This window comes from Medicago sativa, chromosome 4 (assembly GCF_051527215.1).
Source record: "Medicago sativa cultivar Bolivia chromosome 4, Bolivia_mono, whole genome shotgun sequence".
NCBI classification, from domain to species: Eukaryota; Viridiplantae; Streptophyta; class Magnoliopsida; order Fabales; family Fabaceae; genus Medicago; species Medicago sativa.
In genome coordinates, this window is record NC_140752.1 from 95,851,632 (window position 1) to 95,869,372 (window position 17,741).

At 35.3% G+C, this 17,741-nt stretch overlaps 2 protein-coding genes across 2 annotated transcripts; both read left to right on the forward strand.

Moving 5' to 3' along the window:
• Window positions 1-4,285: 4,285 nt before the first annotated feature.
• On the forward strand, window positions 4,286-8,725 carry MURE (ALBINO OR PALE-GREEN 13). Its single transcript, XM_085706052.1, has 5 exons — window positions 4,286-6,201; window positions 6,397-6,513; window positions 6,662-6,837; window positions 7,925-8,070; window positions 8,225-8,725. The coding sequence occupies exons 1-5, from the start codon at window positions 4,380-4,382 to the stop codon at window positions 8,241-8,243; spliced, it is 2,280 nt and encodes a 759-aa protein (XP_085562178.1). The 5' UTR covers window positions 4,286-4,379; the 3' UTR covers window positions 8,244-8,725.
• Window positions 8,726-12,794: 4,069 nt separating this feature from the next.
• PIP1;5 (plasma membrane intrinsic protein 1;5) lies at window positions 12,795-14,429 on the forward strand. The gene is made up of 4 exons (XM_085706053.1): window positions 12,795-13,194; window positions 13,285-13,583; window positions 13,929-14,069; window positions 14,174-14,429. The coding sequence occupies exons 1-4, from the start codon at window positions 12,867-12,869 to the stop codon at window positions 14,267-14,269; spliced, it is 864 nt and encodes a 287-aa protein (XP_085562179.1). The 5' UTR covers window positions 12,795-12,866; the 3' UTR covers window positions 14,270-14,429.
• The last annotated feature ends 3,312 nt before the right edge of the window (window positions 14,430-17,741 follow it).

Consider the following 17,741-nt stretch of genomic DNA (forward strand, 5'->3'; position numbering starts at 1 on the left):
TCTAATATGGTCACAGGACCAAAGAAATAGTGTTTGGTCACACACACATAAAAAAGTATTTCTTTTTCATAATAAGGGGGAAATTGATAAAAAAAGATGATTGAATATTTTGAGGAGAATCTTTTTATGTGTGTGTGTCCAAACATTATTGATTTGGTCATGTGACCATGACAGAATATCTCTTTATATTATGTGTTATATTATACTATATTTTAATCCACACTATAAATGTCTGTGCGTTAGCACGGGTAGGGGATCTATATTACTTAAAGTTAATCTGTAAGCAATATTTTGCCCTAGATTTAACCTAATTTATCTGCTTAATTTTACTTTATTAACCCTATCTCTTCTATTATCTCTTATTACTTAAAGTGAACCCGTAAGCAATATTTTGCCCTAGATTTACCCTAATTTTTCTGCTTAATTTTACTATATTAACCATATCTTTTCTATTATCTCTTATTACTTAAAGTTAACCCGTAAGCAATATTTTGCCCTAGATTTACCCTAATTTCTCTGCTTAATTTTACTATATTAACCATATCTCTTCTATTATCTCTTATCTCTTATTACTTAAAGTTAACCCATAAGCAATATTTTGCCCTTGATTTAACCTAATCTATCTGCTTAATTTTACTATATTAACCATACCTCTTCTATTATCTCTTATTACTTAAAGTTAACCCGTAAGCAATATTTTGCCCTAGATTTACCCTAATTTATCTGCTTAATTTTACTATATTAACCTTATCTCTTATTAATAAAGCTTAACCCGTCTCGCTATTACTTAAAGTTTAACCCGTCTCGCTATTATGTTGGTCAAATTATGATCCTAATTTCAATGATAATCGCATTTATTGTTCATTCCAATTAAAATATCAAAATATGTGTCGGGTCGATGTCATGTTACAATATCAAGGTCGATGTCATGGACATAATATGATATGGTACAGTACCAATGTCTATGATAATTAATATTATGAATTTAATTAGAACAATTATGACATTCAACTAAACTATTATGTTACATGTTACTGTCAAATACTGCCTTCGATATGACCCGTGCGATAGCACGGGTCGATGGTCTAGTTATTCATTGTTCTTGTACCGTATATCATTTTAGGGCATAGAATTGTGTGGTGTGGCCACCGTCAATACACAAGTGCATATTCTTTTTCGAAATTTATTACACAGCAACAATGAACTACAAAAAAAGTATGTTCAGTTAGTTGGTCAATAGTGCACGTCATTAACTACCAATTGGTGAAATAATAGTACATATTTATCTTTACTAACATCACCGATACAAAATTAGAGTTGTAAGATTTTATTTGTATACTTAAAAAATTAAGTTATCTAATTGGTAAGGAAACATAAAGTTGTAAAACAAATTAAGTTAAGTGTAAAATTGAAAGAAAATAAATGTTACACAAAAATTCAGTATCATTTTTTACAAAAGCATACATATTTGAAATTTTTAGTTATTTAATCAAATAAATGAGGATTAAATAGTAAATTAAATGGTTTATATAAAGAGTAAAATTGCAAATCCAAAAAATACATAAAAAAATTTGCATTCTCCTTATATGTAGTTATAAATAGATGTATACGCTTGAAGTTTCTTGTTGGACTAAATCCCATAATTTTTATTCTGTCACATTGAAAAGAGTTTTCTATTGAGGTGTCCAAATATTATTATTTTTTTGACAAAAGGTGTCCAAATATTTTGTTGTGCACTCTACTTCCATCGATTGGTATAAGAGATTCGATTATCTTGTGGTATTTAATTGGTGGTAAACCATGAAAAACAACACAACTCGTATGATGACATTGAATGAGTCAAATTATGTCATGTAAAAAAGTAATATGGATGATCTCCTTTATGCGAAGAGTTTTCACCAACCTCTGTTTGATGAAGAGAATCCTGGTGATAATAAGACTACTGATCAACATACCCTACTACTTAGGCATATGTACGTGGATACATTCGTCAGTGGGATGATGACTACATTTTGAACCACATTAGTGAGGAGAAATATGCAAAATCATTATGGGATAAGTTTGTGTGGATGTATGCAAAATAGACAGGTAATAACAAGATGTATTTGATAACGAAGATGTTAAGTTTGACGCCTCAAGATGGATTAGGCATATCATTTCATTACTTTCCAAGGAACTATGAATCAACTTTATGCTATGGGTATTAAGTATGATGACGAAATTCAGGGGTTATTTCTTCTTGGTTCCTTGCATGAGTTGTGGAAATTTTGAGAATGTCATTCTATAATTCTTTTGTTCATGGTGTGTTATCAATTGACCTTATTGAGAGTAATATTATGAATGAGGAGACGATAAGAAAGTCTCAGGGTTCCACTTCACATTTAGAGTTATTGATTACTTAACAAGGGGGACAAACAAGAACCAATATACAAGTAATAGAGATAAAAAAAAACAAAAATCAATTTCAAATCAGGTACAAAGTTGTTTGATTGCTAATGTGGTAAAAATAACATATATTAAAACAAAGTTGGTTTTTGAAGAATAAGAATGAGGACAAAAATAGATGTCAGAAGAAAGAAGATGACTGTGATAAAGAGAGTATTAATCTAACATTAGGTTTGCTACTTATCGAGGGACATGATACCACTAACATTTGTTGATAGTCCATACAATTGGAATATCGATAATGGTACTTTAGTACATGTAACTTCTAGAAGAGATATCTTATGCTCCAAGTGAATTTAGTACTGTGAAGTTGACTCATGAAAGTGTGATAAAATGTGGTAGCCTTGGAGAAGATAATTCGGATATTGTCACAAAGTTAACTCTCAAATACGTGAGCATGTTTGAGACATTCAATTGAATTTAATATTAGTGGCTAAGTTATGTGGTGAAGGGTATGATAGTTTATTCTCGCATAACACCTGCAAACATACCAAGGATTGTATAATTGTTGCTAGAAGTACAAAGTGTTCTACCTTTTATGTGGCAGAGTAAAAAATAATTAAAGATGTTCATGTAATTGAATCTGAAAAAATAAAGCTATGACATGATAGATCGTGTCACATGGGTGAGAATGTCATATTTGAATTATGAAAGTGGAACATGTTGTTTGACATGAGAAATCCACACTGAAGAAATGTGACCCGTTGTTTACACCTAAAAGTAATCATCATATTAATGTATCTCAACAAATAGGCGATTAGATAGTTAAGCGTGGAAGCCTCCTAACCGATCGAAATAGGCGGTTCTTTCTCAAGACCACTAATTCAGTACGTGGGTCGTCAAGGCCTCAAGATTGAGTCAAAACAAAGCAAGACTTGACAACGATGCAAAAAATTCACTTTCCTTGTTTGTAGCACCGCTAATCACTTTGAGGAATAAAGGAAAAGACATGATCTTCACTGACCTGTGCACTATAGACCCTGCCAACTGACCATGCTGAGAAGGAGGAGATTGAAGTCGAACGTGGGGGCGAGCAAGGGAGTTATCACACCTAACCCTTGAAATTAGTCGAGCAATGGCTCATCACGTTAGGCCATGTCATTTGGCTAACATGCATTATGTTATAAATACTAAGGGCATACACTTTAATAGATGCATATGATCAATCAAACAAGCTATTTTTGCATTTTTTTTCACTTTATCTTTATTTTGTATGCATTTCTTGCTATAGCTCAAAAACCCAAAACAACCATACCTAACACTCTATTGGAGAAGTTAAGGAACTCACACCTGAGAGACGAAGTTTCTCCCTTAGCATCAATCGCTTGAAGCAAAAAGAATCACAATTGAGAAAATTGAGCCCACCTTAACTGAATTCATGCTTCCATCAATGCTTGTTTGTTAGAAAAGAAAATCAACATTTCTTGTAAGAAGAAATGCATCACCTATCTATCCTACGGTTGATTTTATTATGTTAATATTAATTTATCAAAGAGACAATTATATTTATTTCAAGAGAAACAACAATTAGTAACAAGCTTCTCTAAAAAAAAAAAAAATTAGTAACAAGCGCTATAAAAAAGGACAGACACTCTTTCCAACACCGTCTGAGCTCTTTTATTAGATGAAATCTATCTAATACCACGCTTATGACTAACATGAAATCTATCTAATACCACGCTTATAACTAACATGAATTTTACCCGGAAGAGTGAGGGTCAAAGAGAGACCTCTTGGTGTCAATTGTACTCATTTTTAATTGACAAGTGTGGCCCATGTGGAATAGAGCATGGAGTGTTTGTTAGGTAGTTAACAAGTGAAGTTTGATAAGGATAATAACAAGTAGAACTCGAAACTAAAACCCCATACAAACCCCTCACCTCACTCACTCACTCACTCCCTTTCTTCTTCAGTTCACATAATATACAGTCTGAATGGCTTTGCCATTTGTTACTCTTCCACACTTCACTTCTCCTACAACTATCAAACCCAATTCAACCTCCACCATTCTAAAACCCAAACACTTCCTTCTTCAATTCCCTTCCCGTCCCTTATCTTATCCCTTACTTCCTCTCCGCCCTCCCTCCGCCATCGCACCCGACGGAAAATTCTATCCAAACCCAGCTGACGACGACCCACCCGAAGTAGGCGAAGATTCCGCTCACGGCTTCACCAAATACCAACAAATCCAACTCCAAGCCGACCGCGCTCGCCTTCGCGAAGAAGAAGATTTCAAAAACAATCAAGCCACTTACCTCGCCGCCATCGCCGACTCCCAAGACGCTCCCGACGAACCTTCCGCCACTGATTCCGCCGAAGACGATTTATTCGGCGAAATAGATAAAGCTATCGCTCTTAAACGTAGAGAGTTCGTTAAGCAAGGTCTTCTTAAACCTAATCCCGCCAAATCCGAAATTGAAGCTGTTGAAGAGCTTCAACCTGACGAAGTCGACGATGTAGAAGAAATTGAACGTCTCCGTGAACTCACTGTGAATTCTGATGAATCTCAAGGAGATTTTGAAGAAGATGGTGATTTATCTTTGAAATCCGAATCTTCCTTTGATTTAGATTTTGATAGTTTAGGGAAAAGTAATAAAGCTAGAATTGTTGAACCTAAGTTTAAGATGACTTTAGCTGAGCTTTTGGATGAGAGTAAAGTGGTTCCTGTTTCGGTTTACGGGAATTTGGAAGTTGAAATTAATGGAATTCAACATGATTCTAGGCTTGTTACTTCTGGTAATTTGTTTGTGTGTTGTGTTGGAAGAAAAAACGATGGACATATGTTTTTGAGTGAGGCTGATAAGAGAGGTGCTATTGCTGTTGTAGCGAGTAAAGAGATTGATATTGAAGATACTTTAGGTTGTAAGGCTTTGGTTATTGTGGAAGATACAAATGCTGTTCTTGCTACGTTGGCTGCGTCGTTTTATAAGTATCCTTCGAAAAACATGGCTCTTATTGGGATAACGGGGACTTATGGTAAGACAACGACGACTTATTTGATTAAAAGTATGTATGAAGCGATGGGTTTACGTACCGGGATGTTTAACTCGATTGCTAGTTATGTTCATGGGGATAATCAGTTGGATTCGTCTTATGGGGTTCTGGATGCTGTTTTGGTTCAGAATTTGATGGCTAAGATGCTTCATAATGGAACTGAATCTGTGGTTTTTGAGGCTTCTTCGCGCGGATTGGCTCAGGGGAAATATGATGAGGTTGATTTTGATGTTGCTGTTTTTACGAATTTGATGGATGAGGAGGACGAGGAAGAGGATAGAGATGCAAAGGCTAAGCTGTTTTCAAGGATGGTGGATCCTGAGCGGCATAGGAAAGTTGTTAACATTGACGATCCAAGTGCGCCTTTGTTCGTTTCAATGGGGAGCCCTGAAGTTCCTGTTGTGACATTTGCGTTGGAGAATAAGAATGCAGATGTTCATCCCTTGAAGTTTGAACTCTCTTTGTTTGAGACACAGGTGTTGGTTAATACACCTGCTGGGATACTGGAAATTTCGTCCGGTTTACTAGGAAGGCACAATGTTTACAACATTCTTGCTGCTGTGGCAGTTGGCATTGCTGTTGGGGCACCCTTGGAGGATATTGTTAGAGGGATTGAAGAGGTTGATGCAGTTCCTGGGAGGTGTGAGTTAATTGACGAGGAACAAGCATTTGGGGTCATAGTGGACTATGCTCGGACTCCTGATGCCTTGTCTAGATTACTTGATTCTGTAAGAGAGCTTCAACCTCGCAGGATTATAACTGGTATGTTTGTATTTCTCTTAATTGATGTGGAAGGTTTCCTTCTCAATTTTGTTTTGAACTTGGAGAAATTTTTTGGGTTACTAATTATAAGGCATTTTCTGCTAAAGCTTGAAACTGCATAATTAATTATATCGTTTGGCTTGAATATACTTTCATCATATTGAATGTCCGACCGTCTTTTTTCTTCTTTTGAAGTGATTGGTTGCTGTGGTGAGGACGAAAGGGGGAAGAGACCCCTGATGACAAAGATAGCAACAGATAAAAGTGAAGTGACCGTGCTGACATCCGACAACCCCAAGGGTGAAGATCCATGTATGTATTTTGACATTGGAATATAAGCTATAGCCTTGTTAAGAGCAATATACGAATTCTTGTGCATGCTTACACCCAAATTTCACAATGTCTTAACTAGCAGGGTTTGTTAATCCTAATTCTTTCATACTTTTTACTTTTTATTCAGTGGATATTTTGGACGATATGTTGGCTGGGGTAGGATGGACAATGCAAGAGTATCTGAAATATGGAGAGAATGACTACTATCCTCCTCTTTCAAATGGTCACAGGCTTTTTCTCCATGACATTAGGAGGGTAGCTGTGCGAGCTTCAGTTGCAATGGGGGAGGAGGGTGATGTTGTTGTAAGTTTTGAAGCTTCTTTTTACATTGCATCTTATATTATAATATGAAAATTAGCTTAGTTGACATGATGCAAAAGTTGCTTAATTTAAACCATTTTGGTTCTTGGTATTTCTTGTGGAAAAGCTGAACAATAGGGTTAATTAAGTAAATGGTCCCTATAAATATTCAGAATTTCATTTTTAGTCCCTGTAAAAATTTTACGTCAGCATTTTTTTTGGTCCCTAAAATGCTAAAGGAAAATATCACAGGGACTAAAAAGTGTAATTTTATTTTGTAGGGACTAAAAACAAATTCTGAATATTTATAGGGACCATTTACTTAATTAACCCTTGAACAATATTAAGATGTGTATCAAAGTGATATTTCAACTAAGGAGATTCCCTAAAATAAGTTGCAACAACAACAACCAAGCCTTATCCCACTAAGTGGGGTCAGCTTCATGGATCAAATTACACCATAATGTTCTATCATAAACCATCACATTTCCCTAAATTAAGTAGCAATGGAAACAAATTACCATATTCAAAGCTGTTGACAAATTTGGAAGAACCTTAAATTTAAATGCGTCAAACAAACATAGAATAACTATTGGCCATCCACAATTATTATTCGTATTCACGTGGATAAATTCTCCACCAACGTTCAGTTTCATGCATGACATTTTAGTGATCTTATGAAGTCACAACTTGGATGCCATGATAAGCTGACTTCCCTGTACCCCTTAAATGTTGGAATCCTAATCTGTCTCGTTTAAGTAGCCTTGCTTCCTATGAAGCTTTAACTAATCCTGTCGATTTTTTCCTCATTAAATCTTACTTAGTGAATGGCAAAACTAATTCTGCTTTATGATTGTGTTTATTGAATCTGATTCATTTGACTGTCAGTCTACACTTGGACCAACTCATCTTTTTTTTTTTTTTTTTTTTTTTTTGGGTATGAACTTGGTATCCTTTGCGCGCAACTGTAGAGACTAATCCCCTTAATCATTTCGGAATAATTCACCAAAATATTAATATGCAAGAAGGAATTGTTTATTTTTGGAATGTGATTTGTCAATAAGGGTACACTTTTATGTGCATGGTGCAGGTGATTGCTGGTAAAGGCCATGAAACATATCAAATAGAAGGTGAGAAAAAGGATTTCTTCGATGACCGAGAAGAGTGCAGGGAGGCTTTGCAGTATGTTGACGAGCTTCATCAAGCTGGAATAGATACAAGTGAATTTCCATGGCGGTAATGTCAAATGTTTTCTGCTTTTGTTGTCTTTTTATGACTGGCATGGCTAGCTAAAACACAGAAAAATAAGAATTCTCAGTCTAGAAAATAAAATAAAAATTAATGTCTTATGTATAATTTTGTTTTTTGTCTCTTGCATTTATTGTTGCAGGTTACCAGAGAGCCACTGATACCAAAGGTTGCTGTGCTAACAATAGATCAGCTTCACCTGTTCACCTGAGTACACAAATGAAGTAGGTCAAAAGAAACGGGCCTTTTGGTTATGATAGGGGCCTTTCTTTGCAGGAGCATCGGAATCAATCTGGTGAAGATGGGCTTTAAAGTTTGAATTGCTCCGTCTTCCAGAGTCCAACATAAATTGCAACTTCCATGCAGTACGCTTTTATCCAACCTTTTATTTTTGTCTATATAGCCAATTCTATTTTTTTTCCTTCCTTTTTTCCCCTGGCTTACATGCCACTGTAATTGTAATTCTGTGTTGTAGAGTGACACGCTAGTCCTGCTTCCTAGGCAAATATATAAAAATATAAACAGAAAATCTTGAACTGAACTTGTCCAATCAAGCAGGCTAGATTATCCAACGCCATGTATAACTTTATGAGAAATTCAAAAGATAGTACTCCCAGCTTTCACATGCAGGGATTTTTTTCCAGCCTATATTTCCTAGAAGTGTATTTGAGAACAACATATTTTGGTGTACTTTCGGAGACACAAAATTTGTAATTTTTTAGATGTGTACATCCAAAAAAAATTAAAATAATGGAAAAACAAACATTTTATTAACAAGTAAAGTGTGTACATCCAAAATTATGTTGGGCATGAAAAATATTCCTCCCTTGTAATCAACCGTGAGTCCGTGACTTGACTTGACTTGAGTTTGGATTCCCTTCATTTACATGCTCTTCATAAATTGTCCATTTATGGGATAGATAGACACAAGTGGAGATTAGTGTGACCTATTTTATTAAGCGGATCTCACTGATCTTTCACTTGTAACAGTAAATGGATGGTAGGTAAATGGACGGAATCTAAACACTAACTTGTCCACATTTTTCTGGCTCAATAAGTTCGAATGGGGTTCGTGCCAAATTTGACCCATTGTTGTGGGTCTAGGCTCAGTATGTAAAAGACCGCAGACAACTTTTACATCATGTTGTACGATTAAAATCAAATTATGCAGATCGAGAAGTGGTCAGACATAATGGTTGGTTGTGTTACAGAGTTTGGAGTGCGCCAGGAGCAACAACGAGGTAAGTGATAAGATCCACCAAAAGACTTAGACGCTACTCACCACCCAAAGTTTTAAAGACATTAGATAATTTAGCTCATTTCTAGCTGATGTGACACTAACCACTGAACCCAACAGTCTCCCCATTAAAGGGGCATACTATATCGCCGCTGTTACAAGTTACAACCAACAAAATATATCTTTTAACTACACAACTAAAAAGGCTTTCCCCATACATGAATTTAATATTTCAAGATCCGCTTCTGCTCTCCCACCAAGCCTTGATACCACTTGTAAGGGAGTTTGAAAAGTGTTGAGAGCAACAATGTTTTAAATGAACACAACCACCACGAGTCTTGGACACCACATCTATTATATATCTTACACTTAGCCTCGTCATAGTTGATGTGAAACTAATCACTCACACTTAAACTGAAGAGGAAGGTCTATTGAGCACATATTCACATATTTTATTCTTGTTGTGGTAACTTTTAGAATCAAGCATGGCTTCAACCCTCATGAACAAACAGGCGAGGCCAATCATTGTTACAACACGTTTTCCCATTTATTCTCTAGTTTTATACAAGGAAAACTAGTGTTTAAAAGAAATGATGTTATCTAGAAAACGTGTAATTGTTTTTTAGTTAGATGACTGAATCTGATAGGTTCAAGCATGAAGATAGGGATTTCTGACAATGGGATGTAAGGAGGATGTATACACGAGGATTTTGTGGACAAGAGCCAGAAAGACCATGTTCATATATCAGACTTGAACACATAAGATTGCACCCTTGAAGTTGAAGGATACTCTTAACTCTCAGCCTCCAAGCTGTCCAAGATACTAACATTATGTATTCGTTGTATTGTATCTAACGAATATACATAGCTGATCTCTTGGAATAGGAACCAAATCCCCCGTCAAAAGGCTTAGCGGTTGTCACCAAAATGTTTTGTGAAACTAATCCTGCCAGCGATGAAACTAATCCTCCCAATTTTCTTTCTGGCAGAGATAATATGCTTTGTTGTTATGTTACTCCATTATAAAAAGTTGATTTCATATTTTTTTTTTTGTAATATTGGTATCATCATTATCTTCTTTTAATCATTAGAGGTTGTTGCATTTTGGTGTCAACTGGTAGACTATTTTCTTTTTCAAAAAAATAAAAGAGATTATGAATTAATTTAGAATTAAGAATTTAATTCATATAGACAGTTATTTACACTAGAATAATGACAGTTTTTTTGAAGATCATGTTAATTTTGTTTTGAAAAAAACGATTTTTAAAGGACCAAAAATGTGATTCGTCTTTTGGTGAAACTATTAACCAATATAGATGAATTACTTTAGGGAAATGCTAACAAGTGCCCTAAGGACACTTGATAAGAAACTTAAAGTAGTAACTTTATCTTGGAAATTGTGCATTCAACTTATTGAAATAGTAAAAAACAACTTTTTCTACATGAAATTTCACAATTATTTCCTTTTTGCCCTAAGGGCATTGGTTAGCAAAACTCATTACTTTATTGAAAAGACGAATCAAAATGGGAGATAAAACTTAGAGCTCTTATACATGACCCACCTTAGGTAGCATATACCATTTTACACCCACACACATTTGTGACATTTGACAAAAATATTGAAAGAAGAGATGAAAAGGGGTGATGATGTGATGTAAAATTACTAAAATACCCCCAACACATAGGGTGTACATAAGAGGTGTACGAAGAAGGGTGTCTACCTATCTTTTTCCAAAACTTATGGTGTAATGTGATTTGTCTTTTTTTTGTCCACCCTCTAAATTAAGTTGCAACATCAACAACTAAACATTTATCTCATTAATTGGGGTCGGTTACATGGATTAAATTATGTCATAATATTTTATCTCCCATTTAATGGATTTTTTTTAAAATATCATATTTTGGAATAAAGAATAATTTCTTAAATAGTTTTAAATTTGTACGTATCACATGTGAAACTCAACAACAACAACACAGCCTGTCTTGCACAATAAAAAAGGGAGTCCTGACAGTCTGACACTCCTACCCTTCATATTATTTTTGTGTATGCATGACTGCATGTATATGTCATTATATAGTATGATAATAAAGACACATAGTATGTTTGTACCAAAAAAATAAAGACATACATCTGTATGTTTCTTATGAAAATAAAATAGACACATGCTGTGTGTTTAGGGCCGCTCTAATCATAAAACAATTAGCATTAACACTGTTTAGCGTGGACAAAGAAAGATAAGAAAATACAAGTCACATTGTAGTCTCTGATTGAATTCAACAACCAATCAGGCAAAGAGCCATGGAGGGAGTGTGTAGTGTGAACCAAGTTTGATTTAGTGCAATAAGAGTTCTAATATGGATTTGGTGTAATAATAGTGTAACAAAATCTGTAACAAACTCGCAATAACGTGAACTGGCAAGTTGCAACGGGGACAAATAGTTACAGTTTGATTAGGACCACCTAAGAACAGAACAGAATAAAACAAAATTAGTTGCCCATCCCATCCAATCCATATGTTCATGTGTTTCGAAAAGAGTAATGATATTTTGACATCTATTTGATGACAACTTTGTTGACAACCTTGTTTTTCTCACTTCTTATTGGTCAAAAACAATGGAGAGAGAAAAAGGAAGAGAGATGATAACAACATCATGTGAGTATGAGAGAGAAAGTTGTCCAAAAGTTGTCAAAAAATGGTTGTCAAAATATCATTTCTCTTTGGAAAAATGTCCCTTTCGGTTCCCAACGGTCATTTTATTTTATCTATCCCATTGGATTCTCTCTCATTTCTTCCGTGACTCTGATTTTGTTACCGTTAACGTGATTTTATTATGATGTTTTTATTTTCAATTTTAGTTCATAATTTAACTTCAATTTTAGTACGTAAAAAAAAAAAAATCAACATAAATTGGAATTTACCAGTATGCTACCATACGGCAATTATTAATCTGCAGAGCTTATTCACCGATTCAAGTATATGGAAAATGCTCAGGAGTGAACCGTGCATGTCACTGTAATAACCTTTTTTTATGTAAAAACTTAGAATCATTAAAAACACAAAAGAATATAAAATTGTATAGGACATACTGAAAGTGAAATTCTGCAGCGGATAATAACAACACAAGGGGGAACCAACATGTCCCTCCACACACTTTCCACAAAATAAAAAATGATTTCTCTTTTTAATTTTTACTTAAACCTAATCTTACTGATTTTTTATTTCCAGACATTTCCTAATCAAAACAAAAACAAAATTGAAATCATGGCAGTAAAGTACAATAGAACTTTTCTAAAAAGCAACAAAAAGCTACCATTGACCTTATTTTTTGATGAGTAAGAAAAAGTAAAAACAAAAAGACTTACAATATTACTTACTACTCCATAATATGACATTATTTTTTGTAGCAAATACTGTAATTGTTTTTTAGTTCCTCTTTCCACTATATAACAATGAGACTCTTCTCATTCTAGCTTACACTAGCATTATTATCAGTATATTACATTTCTAAAACTTAGAGCAAAGAAAAAAGAAGAGAGAGAGTAAGAATGGAGAAGGAGGAAGATGTGAAAGTTGGAGCAAACAAATTCTCAGAGAGGCAGCCATTAGGGACAGCAGCCCAAAGTGACAGCAAAGACTACAAAGAGCCACCACCAGCTCCATTCTTTGAGCCTGGTGAGCTCAAGTCATGGTCTTTTTACAGAGCTGGAATTGCTGAGTTCATAGCCACTTTCTTGTTCCTCTACATCACCATTTTGACTGTCATGGGTGTCAACAGATCAACCTCCAAATGTTCCTCTGTTGGCATTCAAGGTATTGCTTGGTCTTTTGGGGGTATGATCTTTGCCCTTGTCTACTGCACTGCTGGAATATCAGGTTAAAACCTTACAATATTATTTATTTATTTTTTTCTTGAGAATGTTAATAGCCAAGATAAATGATAGATCTGTGTGTTGTTTGTGATAGGTGGACACATAAACCCTGCTGTGACATTTGGTCTGTTTTTGGCAAGGAAGCTGTCACTTACAAGAGCTATATTCTACATTGTGATGCAATGTCTTGGTGCTATTTGTGGTGCTGGTGTGGTGAAGGGTTTTGAAGGTAATGCTAGGTATGAACTGTTTAAAGGTGGTGCTAATTTTGTGAATCCTGGATACACTAAAGGTGATGGACTTGGAGCTGAGATTGTTGGTACCTTTGTTCTTGTCTACACTGTTTTCTCTGCTACTGATGCCAAGAGAAATGCTAGAGACTCTCATGTTCCTGTATGTCTTCCTTTCCTTTTTTATTTTTTGATTTCTTCATTCAATTTGCATCTGTGCTGAAAGTTTTCCTTAGGAAAATAAATTATAAGTTTACTCTTTACATTTTTTTTCCTTCCAATTAGGACTTTTTAACTTTAGTCTTTACATCAATTATATGACTTTAGTCTATATATTTTAGTTATTTGTGGTGATAATAAATGCAGTTATTTATTTAATCAATGAACTTAAAATATTGGTGATCTATTTTCTGCATATACTGGCATATGGTTTTAATTTGTGAATTAATTTCTTAATGTTTATTCTAACTCTAATTTCAATGTGGTTATTCTTTTTGGGGAATTATAGATCTTGGCTCCTCTTCCCATTGGGTTTGCTGTGTTCTTGGTCCACTTGGCTACCATTCCAATCACAGGAACAGGCATTAACCCAGCTAGGAGTCTTGGAGCTGCCATCATCTTTAACAGGGACTTTGCTTGGGATGACCATGTATGTTTTCTATCACCTTATTTTTATGAACAAAATTTAGACTCTAATTTTTGTCTTTAGATTAAATAATTAATTAATACTGTATTATTGATGATGTTTTGCAGTGGATATTCTGGGTTGGACCATTTATTGGAGCTGCTCTTGCTGCCGTGTATCACCAGATTGTCATCCGAGCCATTCCTTTCAAGACAAGGACCTGAGGCTCTTATCTGTGTTTGTTTGTAAACATCTTGTGTTTTGTGTCATCTTTTTCATTAAGGGACATTCTTCTGAATCTTTTTATGTTAATCCATGATTTGGGTGTAAATTGTTTCCTTCATTGGTCACTTAGAAGAATGTGGATTATTCTTTTCTACTACTCCCTCCGGTCTCAAATATAAGAAAAGATTCTTTTTTTAGGTTCATTAAATAATTAATGTATCTGCTTTACAATGTAGACCACATACATTAACTACTCAATGAATCTAAAAAAGAAATATTTTCTTATATTTGAGACCGGAGGGAGTATTAATTAATTTTGTTACTTCATTTCAACCTTTCAAAATTCCAAGAGTGCAGATATCACGTTTTGCATAACCAAATGTAAAATAGTCAACTATTATCTTTGTCACCATTCCATAGTAACACACGCAGTTCTCTTCTATAAAACTTTTCCAATAAAAGCTTGGAAAATGCATCATGCAGTAGTTTTTGAGCTTCCCTCTTAATATATTTGAATAAACTCTAATTTCATAGTGTATTTGGATGAATGAATTTGTTGACGTAATGATCTTAGAGGGTATTTCAAATTCTTCTATGTAAATTTCATTATTTGCATGATAGATTTAGATAATCTTCAAAACGAATGAAATTTAAGTTTTTTGTCAAAGCTACTTTGTTTATGATAAAACTTCAATACCACGTTGTTTAGAATAAAAACTTGATGCATTACATTCAAAATTAAATAAAAGTTACAAAATGGTAGATGATAGAAATCATTGGATTACTAAAAAAAAAAAAATCATTGGAATCAGCCGTAAATGTTATCTACCTTGCGAAAGAGTGAGTTACACCATTTGCTAATTACCTGAGAGATTAGCGCCATATTTTGTAAAAGAACTAAAAATAAAATTGCAAAAGCTCAAGATACCATCCAATTCAGGGACCTGATCAAGCAGCTGATGAAGACCATTTACAATCGTCTAGTAATCTAACTAATAAATACATTATGTAGGCCCAATTTTCTCATCTATTGAAGAGTTTTAAGAAGACATGTATTTCATCTGCTGAGTCATGAAGACGAACTTGAGGGATTATATATATGGTTTAATTGCACTTTTGGCCCCCTATCTTTTCAAAACTTGCGGTTACAGCCCCCTAACTAATTTAAATACAAAACAGCCCCCTAAGTTTTGAATCTTTGGCAGTTTTGGCCCCCCAAGGCCAAAAAAGAATATAAAAAAAATGACACGTGGCACCTCATTTAGGGTGCCACGTCAGCGTTGGGGGCCAAAACTGCCAAAGATTCAATACTTAGGGGGCTGTTTTGTATTTAAATTAGTTAGGGGGCTGTAACCGCAAGTTTTGGAAAGATAGGGGGCCAAAAGTGCAATTAAGCCTATATATATTGAGCCTAACCACATAAATGAGTTGAACAAGATATCTTTATCTAAAACTTTAAAACGTTGTGTTTATAGATCGAGATTTACTTTTCCCACCCTATGGCATTCTCGCACGCCCTATGCAAATTACCAACATGCCCTCCGGATTATATATTCCGGAACATCTATACGTTTTTCGGAATATAGAATCCGGACAATGCGAAGTATAAAAGGAACTTCACCCCCCATTTTTACAGTTTTACAGTTTCACTTTCCCCATTCACTCTCTCTACATTATCCCAAATTCGGAACACCACAAATCTTGTCCAAATTTGGAGTTTTCTTGCTCAAAAGCACCGCATTTCAACCCTTGTCAAACATCATGGAAGGTAAGTTCGATTTTTGTACACATGCAAGTTCAATTAGTTCGTTTTTTTTAATTCTCTTCGAATGCAATCCAGATTTTGTTTTCCGGACTAGGTTGTTGGTCATCCGGATTTCGAAATTCGGACAAACCCAGAATGTTGTTTTGCTTCTGGTTTGTGCTATTTGATTGTGTTGTTTGATTGATGTTTGATTTGAATGTTACAGAAGTTTCAACATCTAATACCCGGCGCGTAAGGGAGGCATGGCATGCTTCCCATAGGAGAGAGCGTTCTCGACGGCTGCAGGAGGAAGGTGGTGTTCCTCCGAGGCGTCGGGGTGGTAGAGGACGCCGTGTGTAACACCCCGTTTTCCCAACATAAAAATTTCATTTAAAATCAGAGTATTTAATTCATAACGGAATGTCACACACTACTTTAACATCTCAAAATAGATAATAATAATTATCCTTCAAATTCAACATCATGAAAATCTTAAACTGTTGCAGCGGAAAATAGTTCAACATTTAAAAGTCTTGGCACGCATGCCTTATTGAAAAATCTCATAAATTAGTTCATAAAAGAGACACGTAAGGAATAGAAGTAAATGCAAGCCCCCATCCCGTTACGTATCAGAGCACCTAGACACCGACTGAGAGTCCACTCATGAACGCCTCTAATCTTTATTACCTGCACATTACCCACGGTCGAGGCAACATATACGCAGAAGGGGTGAGATTTCATAATCAATACATTAAGAATATAATCCAATAAAATGCATTTAACAATTTAAACGTTAATAACATATCAACAAGTAGCATATTTTTCATTTCATAACAAATGCAATCATCAAATACCATTACTAATTTTCATCACAAATCATAATCAACTTAACACTCAACTTGACGACACAACTCATCTTTGACCATGCAACTCTATCAATTCAACAACAACTTGACAACACAACTCATCTAGACCATGCAACTTTATCAACTTGACAACAACTCGACAACTTAAACATCATGAGACTTCTTGATATGCAGATGCATGTGGTACCAATCAACAACAAATGAGCATAATAGGCTCTTCAACGTGTGAGCACAAAGGCTGCCGGGCCTAAAGCCCCCAACTTTAATGAGCACAAAGGCTGCCGGGCCTAAAGCCCCCAACTTTAATGAGCACAAAGGCTGCCGGGCCTAAAGCCCCCAACTTTAATGAGCACAAAGGCTGCCGGGCCTAAAGCCCCCAACTTTAATGAGTATGCAATGAACTCAACTTCCAACAACTTAGACAACGACGTGTACAACTCATACGACTCATAATCATGGACCACTTCTTAAATTCCAACAACATAGACCGACTCATGCAACCTCAAAACACTAACAGTCGACAACAGCAAACAGCAGCAACATACAACAATTAACAACGCTTGAATGTGTTAACATTCACATAAAGAATTAATTACATCAATGTAAAGATCATAAAACATCATTATAGCATTCATGCAGCAACACTTCTAATTTCAGTCACCATAACAGACTTCTGGAGCTTATGAAAGCATCCTAAACAGCTCTCTAACTTACTCCTAAGGTCATCTCAAGACTACACGTGCGAAAGGATCGCATCGGGACAATTTTGGGCAACTAACAGCCTAACTCGCAGTGGCGAGTAACTTTGCTCGCAATGGCGAGCAAAGCGCACATTCTGGGATTCCTAAGGTCCTGCTCGCA